Source organism: Tetrao urogallus (assembly GCF_951394365.1).
Source record: "Tetrao urogallus genome assembly, chromosome: 1".
NCBI classification, from domain to species: Eukaryota; Metazoa; Chordata; class Aves; order Galliformes; family Phasianidae; genus Tetrao; species Tetrao urogallus.
In genome coordinates, this window is record NC_136813.1 from 84088661 (window position 1) to 84101370 (window position 12710).

At 43.2% G+C, this 12710-nt stretch overlaps 1 protein-coding gene across 1 annotated transcript in view; it reads left to right on the forward strand.

Moving 5' to 3' along the window:
- Window positions 1-660: 660 nt before the first annotated feature.
- Window positions 661-12710, forward strand: part of LOC306955671 (amine oxidase [flavin-containing] A-like) — a gene marked incomplete at both ends in the record, with an annotated part of 44679 nt that continues 32629 nt past the window's right edge. The window contains one exon of the mRNA XM_079547008.1: window positions 661-706. Within this exon, the coding sequence (XP_079403134.1) occupies window positions 661-706 (46 nt within the window). The remainder of the gene's footprint in view (window positions 707-12710) is intronic.

Sequence of the window (12710 nt, forward strand, 5' to 3'; positions counted from 1 at the left end):
TTATCATGAAGTGGCATTGGGATTTCCTACAATTATGTGAATTTTAAAGGTCTTCTGTGCTTACCTGGAAGGCAATACACAGGCAGTCTGCCTATTTTTTTCTACTTAGCTGCCCGGAGATGACATTTACACTTCAGCAATAAAAGTGGGCAAGCTGCAGAATGCACCACGACCTCACCACCAGAGCATAGTAGTACAAGTACAAACAGAACCGGTATTTTACCAACGAGCTGTTATTGCGGGCATCCTCGTGGGGAATACGTGAAGGTTAACGCTTCATTCGGCGGCTCACGAGGGCTGTTTGATTCTAACAAATGCTCAGGCTTTGCTGCTGCCACCTGCAACCTCATTTCCACGCATCTCCAGGTATCCCATGCTTATTGTCAGCTCTGATCAGCACAGTGACAACAGAGCAGACGCTGCGTCACCCTCGACCCCCTCGCACCGCGCCCAAAGCGGGACCCGACCGCCCCGTCGGGCCGGGAGCGTGGCAAGCAGCGGGAGGGGCGTGGCTTATCGAGGCTCCGCCCCCTGGCGGCCTCCCATTGGCGGGCGGGGCGGGCGGGACGGCGCGGCTCCGTCCGTCCGCCGGGAGCCGGTCCCGAGCCGCCGCCGCGGAAGGGCGGGTTGAAGGCAACGACCGGAGCGAGCGGCAGCAGTATGGCCGAGCCGTACGACGTGGTGGTGGTCGGGGGCGGTATCTCAGGTGGGTTCGAGAGGGCGCGGCGTCGGTCTCTAGCGGGACATCCCCGCCGGGAGCGGTCCCGAAGCTCATCCAGTGCTGGAGGACGGTGCCTGGGGCTGCGGAGCGCCCGCCTGAATGCCCGGGATCTCCCTTTCCATGGGGGCATCTCGGGGGAATGAGCGGTCGTCCATGTGAGGTCAGGTCTGCGGTGGCTCCGGGTCCACTTGGATGGGAAAACCGGAAAAAAGAAAAGGAAAAAAATCCCATGTTGGCGCCTAGGATGTGTCCACTTCCAGTGTTGGTTTGCACATTTTGCTCGTCAGAGGGAAATCTGTAGGAAAAAGTGACTTTCTAACGTCTACAGGTGTGGAAGTGTGCAGGGATACATGCTGGCGGGCTTGCATCTCGAGAACGATGGTGTTTTTTATCGGTGCTTCTTTGGGTAGCTCGTGCAGTGCGGGTGCTGGTAATCTTTTGCTAAATGCCGCGGAAAGGCGGCTGGGAATACCCGCACTGACAGATCGGTCGCTACAGGTGGTGTTGCTGAGAGATGCGCCCTGCAGACGGCTGAGTTCCCCACAGCGATGGGTGCTTCATTCCTTACCAGAACAAAAGTGCGTCCCAAAATGCGGCTCAGATCCACTTTCCAGTGAAGCTGTGGTGCCCCATCCCTGGATGCGTTCAAGGCCAGGTTGGATGGGGTCCTGGGCAGCCTGAGCTGGTGGGGGGCAGCCCTGCCCACGGTAGAGGTTGGGGCTGAGTGGGCTCTGAGCTCCCTTCCAACCCAAACCATTCTGTGATTCTGTGATTAAACTGCAATGAATTTATAAGCAAAGCAGCATGGCTTTTTGGTTTTACCAGGTGCCTGGATATTTTCCTGGTAGCACAAGTCATTTGCTCTTCATCTTTAAAGTTCCTGTAAGGCATGCAGTTCACTTAGGGAATTACCACCCATAATGTGTGATCTGAATATGGTTTCTAGGACTCTGAAGCTTTTCATCCCTGGAGGGCACTTTGCTCCTCTGGCTTTCCAATCTACAGTAGTGTTTTAGAAATTACACTGGGCTTTTCTATTTCACATCTTGACTCATAGTGTGAGCATCAGTAAGTTAGTTCAGAACAGTTCATGGATTAAAGCCTACTGTCAATGGAGCCCAGCTGGAAATTTCAAGGTGTTGCAATCCATGAAAATTTGTCAGAGGAATTACAAGGACAAGTAAACATCACAACCCTCTTGAGGTACAGGAACACTTTCCTTGCCAATTGAAACCCTTATGTCATGCCAGTGGCATAGTTTACCTCTTAAGGATTAGGACATATATCACTTAAAGAAAGAGACTGTAGAAAGATGAACACTAAATGCCTTATTTCATAATTAATCCATCTCTAGTACAGAGTACCAATCGTAGCTGGGCACAGTAATTCCTATCAGCTCTTGATTTGTTTTAGTTTTCACACAGCTGCTCAGTCTGTACTAAAATACCTATACCTCAGCTACACATGAAGTGCTGATTTCTGCTCTTATAAGTGCATATCTAAGATTTCAGTTCTGGTGAGATAAACAGTAAAATATGGTCCAGTATGGGCAGGATTTCCCCTTCTACATCTCTCTTATCCCAGAACTGACTTGCTGCTGCTTGTTTCTCTGAAGATACATTTGCAGATGGCTCATCTGGTAAGGTTACTCTCTCCTCTGCTACTGTTACATCCTTAATACTCTTTACTTTATGCTTACCAGAAATGATAGGAAACATTAGGGTAAACCAGTTCTTTAATACATGAAATGTATATGAGGGACATGCTTGCTATATTGTGAGAGCTTCCCAGATGAGACAGTGGCTTTTTAAAGTATTCATACAGTGCCTAGCAAAACACATTTCAAATCCTGACTGGCACCTCTGGAGGTAACTGTCCCTTGGAGTGAGGAATGGTCTTGAGAGATAGTGTCTGTAAAAGCCAATGCAGTCTTCTTGCCCATCCTCCTCCTGGCCTCTGCATACACACATCCATATGCAGTCACTGCCAGGGTTATGAAATCAGCTCTGCACCTGTAGGAAGGGTGTAAGCTGGGCACCAGGAGTGCTTCTTGCATTGAGCCCTTTGTGGTGGGAAGAACTCTTATAAGAACTCTGTTTTGGTGGCTTCTATTACTGGGATCTTTCTGCTGTACTCTGTAGAGTTGTGTTCAAGCTGTCCCGACTGCCTGAACAAGTACCTCTGGACCCCTGCAAAGAGGGAGCTGCAGAGCTTGGGCTTAATGTGTGTGTGCACATTAGAAGGATGGTGGCCAGTAAAAGCCTCAGGAACATGTTTGCATCATGCTTAATGGATAGTGTCCACCTTTTACAGTTAATGGTAATTATTACATTTTATAATCAAGCATCTTACATAAATTAATACACGGAGTTACTTTCCTCATACCCATGGGGAATTCATCTGTATACACCTAGAATATTGTTCCCTTTTTCTCTTTAGAGGACTTTCTAATGAACTGAAGATGCTCTTCTGATTTGAACAGATTGTGACTCTTCAGTTGTGCATTTTGGTTTAGACTATGACACCCCGTCATTTGTCAAGGACAGTAAACTGACAGTGTTTGACCCACCATGAACTTGTATCTTATTAGCTAGCAGTATTCAGGTTAGAGATTAGGAAACATTTATTCTCGGGAAGAGTGATGAGGCAGTGGCACAGGCTGCCCACTGAGGTAGTGGAGTCACCATCCCTGGAGGTGTTCAAGGACCATGTGGATGTAGCACTGAGGGACGTGGGCAGTGGGCATGGTGAGGATAGGTTAGTGGTTGGGCTAGATGGTCTTAGAGGTCTTTTCTAATGTTAATGATTCTGATTCTTTAAGTTGTTGTCATACCTGACACACTTTCCCAATCCCATCTCCACTACTTGTTTCCCAAGCTAAGTCCACAATTACAGGGGTCTCAGTTTTCAGCTCTGTAGCCCTAGGATGAAGTGTACCCCATTCTTTTGATACATGAAGTGGATTGCAAGGAGCTTCAGCATACTTGCTCACTCCTTAAAGACTGCATGTTAATGGTTGAGCAGCCCTGAGCGCTCTGAGAGGTTACTGAACACTCAGATATTTCAGCTTTTAAGAGCTAGAAAATGATCCTCAGAGCTTTCTAACTAACCTAACTGGCACATATTTTCCTATGGATAACAAAATGCCTCATATTGACTCAAAGGCTACCTCCTTGCCAAATTTCAAGTTGCTGCTGCTAGTACTTCCAAAGTAGGAAAAAAAAGTAGAAAATACTTGTTTTAAAAACATTGGAAGGATGTTTCCTGAATATTTAGAAAGCCAATTTGACAAAGATTTTCCAGCCAAAAAAGAATCAGCATAAGAACCACACCCTGAAAGTTCAGGATTGAATTGAATTGAAGTAATCCCAGATATAAATACAGAGTGGGAGAAGAACGCCTTGAGAACTGCCCTATTGAGAAGGATTTAGGGGTTCTGGCTGATGAAAAACTGAACATGAGGCAGCAGTGTGCTCTTGCAGCCTGGAAGGCCAATGGTATTCTGGGTTCCATCAAAAGAGGGGTGGCCAGAAGGGTGAAGGCAGTGATTGTCCCCCTCTGCTCAGCTCTTATGAGGCCCCATCTGGAGTACTGCATCCAGGCTTGGGTTCCCCAGTACAAGAAGGACATGGAGTTCTTGGAATGGATCCAGAGGAGGGCCACATCAGAGAGATGAAGCATCTCTTCTATGAAGAAAGGTTGAGGGAACTGGGCTTATTTAGCTTGGAGAAGAGAAGGCTCCAAGAACATCTCAGAGTGGCCTTCCAATATTTGAAAAGAATGTATAAACTGGAGGGAGAACGACTGTTTACGGTGGTGGATAGTAATAAGGCAAGGGGGAATGGTCTTAAACTGAGACAGGGGAGATTTAGGTTAGATATTTGGAGGAAATTTTTCACTCAGAGGGTGGTGATGCACTGGAACAGGTTGCCCAAGGAGGTTGTGGATGCCCCATCCCTGGAAACATTCAAGGCCAGGCTGGATGTGGCTCTGGGCAGCCTGGTCTGGTGGTTGGTGATCCTGCACGTAGCAGGGGGGTTGAAGCTAGATGATCTTTGAGGTCCCAGGCCATTCTATGATTCTATGAAGACGGGCTGAAAGAGCTGGGCTTGTTCAGGCTGGAAAAGAGTAGGCTGTGGAAAGACCTTAGTGGGGCCTTCCAGTATTTAAAAGGAGTTTATAAGCATGAGGGAAATCAACTTTTTACAAGGGTAGATAGTGACAGGACAAGGGGGAATGATTTTAAACTAAAGGAGGGAAGATTTAGATTAGATGTTGGGGAAAGTTTTTTACTGAGGAAGTGGTGAGGTGCTGGCACAGGCTGCCCAGAGATGTTGTGGGTGCCCCATCCCTACAGGTATTCAAGGCCAGGTTGGATGGGGCCCTGAGCAATCTGTTCTAGTGCTTGATCTAGAGATTGGTGACTCTGCCTGTGGCAGGGGGGTTGGAAATTTAGGTTCCCTGAGGTCCCTTTCAACCCACGCTATTCTGTGATTTCTGTGATAAATAGTTCAAAATGGGGAAAAGAAGGATGTAAGCAAAATGTCCCAACTTTTTCACTAGGAAGTTTGGACTGTATTTACATGCCAGTCTCAGTTTACATATGAACTTTAAGACATTGGAAGCCCAGTTTATCAAACATATGGATAATTAAGGCTGATTATACACATAATGCAGAACAGGTATATCAGATATGGACAAATATAGCCAAAAGCAAGCAAGTTGAAGGCAACTAGCATGCAAATATTCTGGAAGTGTTTTCAGCACATTGCATTACGAGAACAAAGTACAAGGGAAACACTGCCACAATTGAAACTTGCACTGAGGACTGTCATTCTTTGACACAGATAGTTCTTATTTCCAAATAAAAACATGTTTGTTCCTAGCTAGAAACAAGGAGCTCTCATGGCTGACGAAAACAGATGCTTAGATTTGCCAGTCACAGGAAGGAATCAGCAGTGTTTTCTGTTGCATTTATAGAGGAGTCCAAGGGCCACGAATTGTAGGGGAAGCTGAAATGTAAAAATGCTAGTAATTAGTCTTTATATTGAAATAAAACATATGATATGCTATGTGATTGGTTTTATTATCCCTTCCGTGGAAGAATACTTTGGCATTTCCAGCTTCATGATTTGAGATCAACAACTCCATTACTTGAGCTACCTACGCCTTGGCTGTAGACTTGGAATGAACTACTGAATAATGAGATGCAGATTTTTCCTTTCTTGCTATATTGGCAGCACAATTTACACTGTATACTGCTCAAATTGTTTTGACAGCATACAAACCTGCTGGTGGGTGGTAGTGTCAGATAAACTGTCAAACACACAGTTACTGGTAGAAGATAAAATTCAGTTGCACCTGTGTAAATCTGGAGTAGTTTTCTATAGTTCTTTTTTCTAATGCTACCTCCAGAATTTGTCCTTGAAAGAATGCAGTACCTGCCTCCTAAAATGTGTTTCTCTTTTTACATGTGCCCTGTGCTGGGCTCTGGTTACATGATTTGTTCCTGCTTGCTTTCGATATCCAACAGAAAAAGCAGCAGTCAGTGATAATGTTGTCATTCGGAGTGAGACATTCCTCTGTGCCGTGTTTTTGGATGGAGGAGTAAATGTTGCACAGAGCTCTCTGCTCCCTGTGTACTGCTAGCAAGCTGAATGTCATTAAGTGAAGAATTTACTGCAGGAACAGAACAATGGACACCTCTCCGCCCATAAAAAAAAAAGTATTAAGGACATTATGTACACTGCTTACAAATAAGCAAAATACAAATTTCCATTTGTCTCTTTTCTTCATTATATGTTCCTATGTTTTGCTACCACAAATACAAAATCTTATGACTATGGGGCACGTTTTTTTTTTTTTTTTTTTTTTTTTTTTTTGTGAAGACATGCCTTTGTGTTATGCTCACTGCAAGATATTTAGTATTGGCCAAAACATATTTGGGATGCCAAGTACAGAAATATTAGAGAGTGGTGAGGCGCTGGCACAGCTGCCCAGAGAAGCTGTGGTGCCCCATTCCTGGAGGCTCAAGGCCAGGTTGGATGGGGCCCTGGGCAGCCTGAGCTGGTGGGGGGCAGCCCTGCCCACGGCTGGGGTTGGGGTGGGTGGGTTTTGAGGTCCCTTCCAACTTAAGACATTTTGTGGTTGTATGACTCTATTTTGTCTTTCATCACATTCTTGATGTGGTTTTCTATGGCAGATGTATCATTTATAAACTTCACCTAATGGAGGTGGTAACCTAAGTGATCACATCTGTTTCTGTTACTGAATGAAGCATGTGCTCCTTTGGTTTCTGGTAAAAATATAAAATAAAATAGTATATACAGCTGTGTGATTCATTGATTAGCAAATTCAGTGTTCCTAGAAGCATGCTATAAATCTACGGTTTGTCATTGGGAAGCAGGTTTTGCATCACGCTCTAGGCTTAGCTGCAAGTTGTTGAAAGGTGGCAAAGAATGCTCCTGTTAGCTCAGTTAAGACGCAGTCTTAAGAGCGTTATTTACTCCAGCAAGCGAAAGAAACAGCCAAGTTGTTAGGGCATATATGAAAATATGGTAGCATAATAAAAATAGGGATGGGACAGGCATTATGTCCCTCCCACGAATACTAGTGTTGATGTTTTCAGTATTTGTGGTAATGATATCAATCACGGTTTTGCAGCAATTTTTTTTTTCCACAGATTTATTTACCTGACAATTACTGTTTCACTGATAGAAATTTATTCTGCCTGCTGATCAAAGTAAAAAGAACTAAGGTGCATGAGCACCTTAGCTGTTTCCATAAACTAGGTGCTGCCAAACTATGAACATTTTCATGTGAGGAGGAGAATGCTCCCTTGTAAACTCTGTGCTAGCTAACCTTTTTCTGCCTCTATATTTGGGGCATACAGGAAGTTATATTGGGGAGATAAGTTTACTGCAGCCAGGTTTTGGACTTGAAAATTGCATGGGTATGTATGTAGGAGTGGAATCATCCTCTGAGTACAATTTGCTCTTCTTCATGTGCACTGTGTTTCTGTTAACATTGTCCATGAGAAACTGTCTTTGTACCCTCCAGGACACAGTTTGCATCTGTTAAAAGTATTTGGACAGTAGTGCTATTGAAACTAGCCAGAGTGGCTTGCTCTTAGTTAAGCAGTGTTCTCTGAGACAGAAAATACTTGTTCCTTTATGTGGAAATCTTAAGTGAATCAACTGGATTATGTTTGATGGAGGTTGAGGGGGAAAATTGATATATACGAAAATCAGAAAACAAGAAAATGCAGAAGTGCACCCTCATCCCCAGTGCCAAATACACTAAAACAGGGATAATGAAAAAGCTCACAGAAAGACCAAATGCAGTATCCAACAAACAGGAAGCTAGCAGTGGCATTCTGGTGTTAGGCAACGCTGAAAGGAGAAATGAATATAGGCATGTGATCAGTGCTGTGTATTCTTGCTGTTCTGTGCAAATTTAAGGGAGTGTAATTTAATTAATAAGATCTTTTACTCAATTTCAGTGGCAGTTTTAGATCAGACAGACTTGTAGTATGGAAACAATGCCTTCATTATCAGCCTTCTGTGTGTTGCTGTCCATTAGTGATTTCTCTGAAGCCAGTTTGATGCAATTGAGTACACTTTGCCTATATTTTAAAACTCAAGGTGTACCAAAAATTTTCTGCAAAATCTTGTGGGGAAGAAGGACAATAAGGAGAAAGGAAGAGAGATTTTACTCTATAATCATGATAAAATGTTTTGCATCTGTTATTGGCAAGTTCGTGTTTACTTGGCAAGGTGGCTTTGGGTTGAATAACAAGACATAATTCTTAGGTGGCTGTTGCCAGATTTAATTACTCAATTGTATCTTGAAAAAATTAGACTTTCCATTAGTGGAAGAGAAGCAACGATCTCAGTGTTAGCATGCTGTTACAGTGGAACTTTAATGAGGATATATTGACAATTGCTTTACATTACTGATGTAAATTAGAATAATGAGCAAAAAGGTCTATCCCACTGTTAAGATCAGGAAAATATTAAGACTTTCCATAATGATTTTGTCCTTAAGTTATTCAATTAAAGCTTGCTAGAAAACAACAACAGTGAGCTTGTAGCCTTTCATAGAAGATAATGATCTCACTTCATGTATGGAAGGGTAATGAAGAAAGATTTAAAGAAGGAATATTTTATTAAGTTGGTTTTGGTAAACTTTCACCCTGCCATTGGTTGCATAAAAGGCAAATACACTTTGTGTAAGAAACCAGCAAATAAATAATACATCCAGAAAAACAGCAGACAGTTGCCTTTTCCATGGTAACAGTTAATTTTCTCTTTGTTTTGGAGTGCTTGATGTGACACAGCTTGGCCTCAGTTTGAAAGGTTAAAAGCCCCTGAAAAATCAGGCTTCTTTAATACACTGAAATGCCTCATGTACTTAAGAGTGCCTTCCAGACTTCATGCCCATAGCATGATCTTTTTCACCAGGTATATGAGTGCCTGGAGGCAGTGTAAGAGGTTTTACAAGGCTGTGCTGTAGTGAACTTCACGCTGGCTGCAGCTAACCAAGGTAGAGCTCATGGTGAGCGAGCATGACTTGTAATAGGGAAGATGGAGCCTGGTGAGAGACACGCAGCCGTGCCTTGCAGGATATTTGTGATAGAGTGGAGTACCCATACTGTAGAGATCGGCCTCTTCTACCAGGTAACAGCGATAGGACAAGATGTAATGTTGTTAAGCTGTATCAGGAGAGCTTCTGGTTGGATATTGGGGAGAATTTCTTCTCAGAAAGAGTGGTGAGGCAGTGGCACAGGCTGCTCAGGGGGTGGTGGAGTCATCACACCCGGGAGGTGATCAAGAGCCATGTGGATGTGGCACTGAAGGACATGGGCAGTGGGCACGGTGAGGATAGGCTAATGGTTGGACTAGATGGTCTTAGAGGTCTTTTGTAACATTAATGATTCTATCATTCATGCATAGTGCTGGTGAGCTGGCTTTCAGTTTAAATATCTAGTTGTTACTCAGCTGATGCAAGTTATCTGAAGAGAAGGGAGAGGGATCCAAAACTTTTAGCCTTGGTGTTGTGATGGTCAGAACTGTTCTCTGCCTGGCTTGGTGACGTTTTCATGATTTTAGATTGCTCCCACTCCCTTTCATTGTGGACACTGCCCTCATATATTTTGCAAATGCTCAATATCCATCTTGTTAGAAGTGCTGTCTCTAGGACAGATGCTGGTAATTTTTGCCTCCTATCATGACATCATGGGATCTGTTTGGTGAACTGGATTTACAGACTACATATTTCGAAAAGTACAATTACTCTTCTGTACAATTCTATCACGTTTCCAATAAAGTAACATCTTTTTATGATTTTTTTTTTTTTTTTTTTTTTTATCTCACACCATTGGTGTCATAGAACTCTGTTTAGATGCCCCATATTAATCCTTATAATGAGGGAACTTGGAATGATTCTAATTAATGTTTCTCATACAAATGCTTCCCTATTTCATAGGGAAACACTTCCCATGTTACATGGCTCTGGTGGGAGTTGAGTTGAAGTCTCTTAAGCCCCAGCCTTGGACTCTATCTGTAGGGAGGATCTTTTCTCTCCTATCAGGTGCAGGCATGCTGTGTAGTATACCCATAGAATCATAGATTCATAGAATCCTTAGAGTTGGAAAGGACATTTATAGGTCATCTGTGGGAATACAAGAAAAACTATTCAGAGCAGCAGCTGTGAAGCAAGACAAATAGTAGTCATCTAGTCCAACTTTCCTGTCATGAACAGGGGCATCCACAGCTAGATCAGATTGCCCAGAGCCCAGTTCAGCCTGGCCTTAAGTCTCCAGGGATGGGGCATCCACCACATCTCTGGACAGCTGGTTCCAATGCTTCACCATTCTCACTGTAAAATACTTTTTCCTTCTATCTAAACTAAATCTACCCTCTTTAAGCTTGAAATCATTTCTCCTTATTCTGTTAGAACAGACCCTGCTGAAGAGTGTGTCCCCTTCTTTCCTGTAGCTCCCTTTTAGCTAATGAAAGGCTGATTTTCCTTCAGACCACATACAGAATCCAGTATTGTTCTCTGTTTCATCCATGGTGTATGCCTGATAGTCTGCAGATTGGCATGAAATCATCTAAAATCTTTTTTTTTTTTTTTAAACTGTATCCAGTGTTTTCATGTACTTGAAACCACTTTGCTTGATATCATTATGACAATTTTCTGAAATGAAGGCAGCAGCAGTATGATCTGTGACTGCAGCAATTCTGTGCCCTTAACAGCACTGCAGAATCAATTGGAGAAGAGCTTTCTTGTGTGGTGTCTTCAGACACAGAGAGCCTGGTATGAGATTGCCATAGAAACCCTTGTGGAGGATGTATAAGTCATCCGGCTTTGTTTATTCTGATCTAATAACAAGTGAATTTCTCCAGCCAGATACTTCAAATGAAGCATGGTTTTGGCAGGCTCTTTTCATCTTTCTGAAGCAGAGAGTATTTTGTACTTGTAGAGTGTACGGAATGAGCATGGCCAGCAATCTGGGGTCCTTTGCAGCTTTATCTCTAGGCCAGACTCAGAGGCTGTGGAGGAGTCAACCAGCACAACACCAGTCTAGGGTATTGGAAGCCATGATGATGACGGGAGGAATCACAGGGTGAGGAAAACATCTCCAAGTGCAGTGTGGTGAAAGGCTGTGAAACAGTGCACGCTGCAGTCACAGGAAGGGCCCTACGTGTGCTTGTCAGGGCATAGGTCTCCAGCTTAGGAAGAAGAAGGCACTCAGGTGGGGTGGCAGTGGTAGAAATATCTGTGCTCTGCTCGTACCAGCATACACAAGCGTATCAGTGAAGTGTCTTGCTTGAGTCCCGACTGTAGCCTGGGAGTTCACAGCCCACTGCTTGGCATGGCTTGGTGTGCCATGCTTGAAGGACAACTTGGATATTGCGTCTGGTTTCACAGCAACGTGTGGTGAGGGGGCATGGCAATCTCTTTTGAGGCTAGTTAGCCCATGTCTCAGAAGCACACAGGCTTTTTTGACCTGTGGGGTTCTTAAAACATGCGTGTGGAGGCACCTCTCTGTAGTGCACTTCAGTTCAAACTGGAAAGGAGCTGAAGAGTTGAGTTCAGTAGCTGTGTGTAGACATTGTCTGCATGTGAGTGTTCTTGCTAGTCCTCCATTCTCAAAGAAAATTGTGTCTGTGCTTCAAACAAACAAATGCACAGTAACACTCTTCAATCAGCATATTTTGTCTTCTCCCCAGCCCCTATCCCTGCCTACCTTTTTTTCTGGTTTTATTCTATTAAGAAAAGAAAACTATTTTAATTTGGGATTGCTCTATTTACTTATTTATTTTTTTATGTTCTGCATAAATATACATATTTTTATATTTGACCTTTTGAGTCTAATCTTCAGCTTTTAATTTTGGGGAGATAAAACTATCACCACCTCTGCTTATGCTGTGTCATTGGCCTTTTCAAGTTTCGTAAACCTGAATTTACAAATTGGCACTGTTTTTAATTCTCAGTCAGGCTCTCTGCCAACTGCCATTATCACTGTCCGGGTGTATCTCTTGTCCTTTTCCAGTCTCTATAGCTCTGAAGCTGGGCTTGTGTTGTTTTGTTTTGTTTTTTTCTTTTTTGCATTGGTCCACAGTGATTCTTAACAATAACAAATCTAAAAGTCTATTTGGCTGGAGTGCAAGATTAACGAATAAACAGGATAGAAGACCACAGTCATATTACCACGTGTTCTCCATACTTTAGCTGCCTTTCTTTATTAGGACACATCATATAATTAAGGTATGAACCAACATTCAAGTTAACTTTCAACCTAATTCACTGAAACCATTATTCTTTCTAAAGAACTGCTGTGTGGTTATAACTGTTGTATACAGTATGAAATAAGAGACAAGCATGTCAGTCTTCAACACTAATGAGGTTATTGGATTTGCATGCAGTCATTTTTTTTTAAACCTACACCAGATTTTCTGCCATTTCATGTTCCTATGCATAG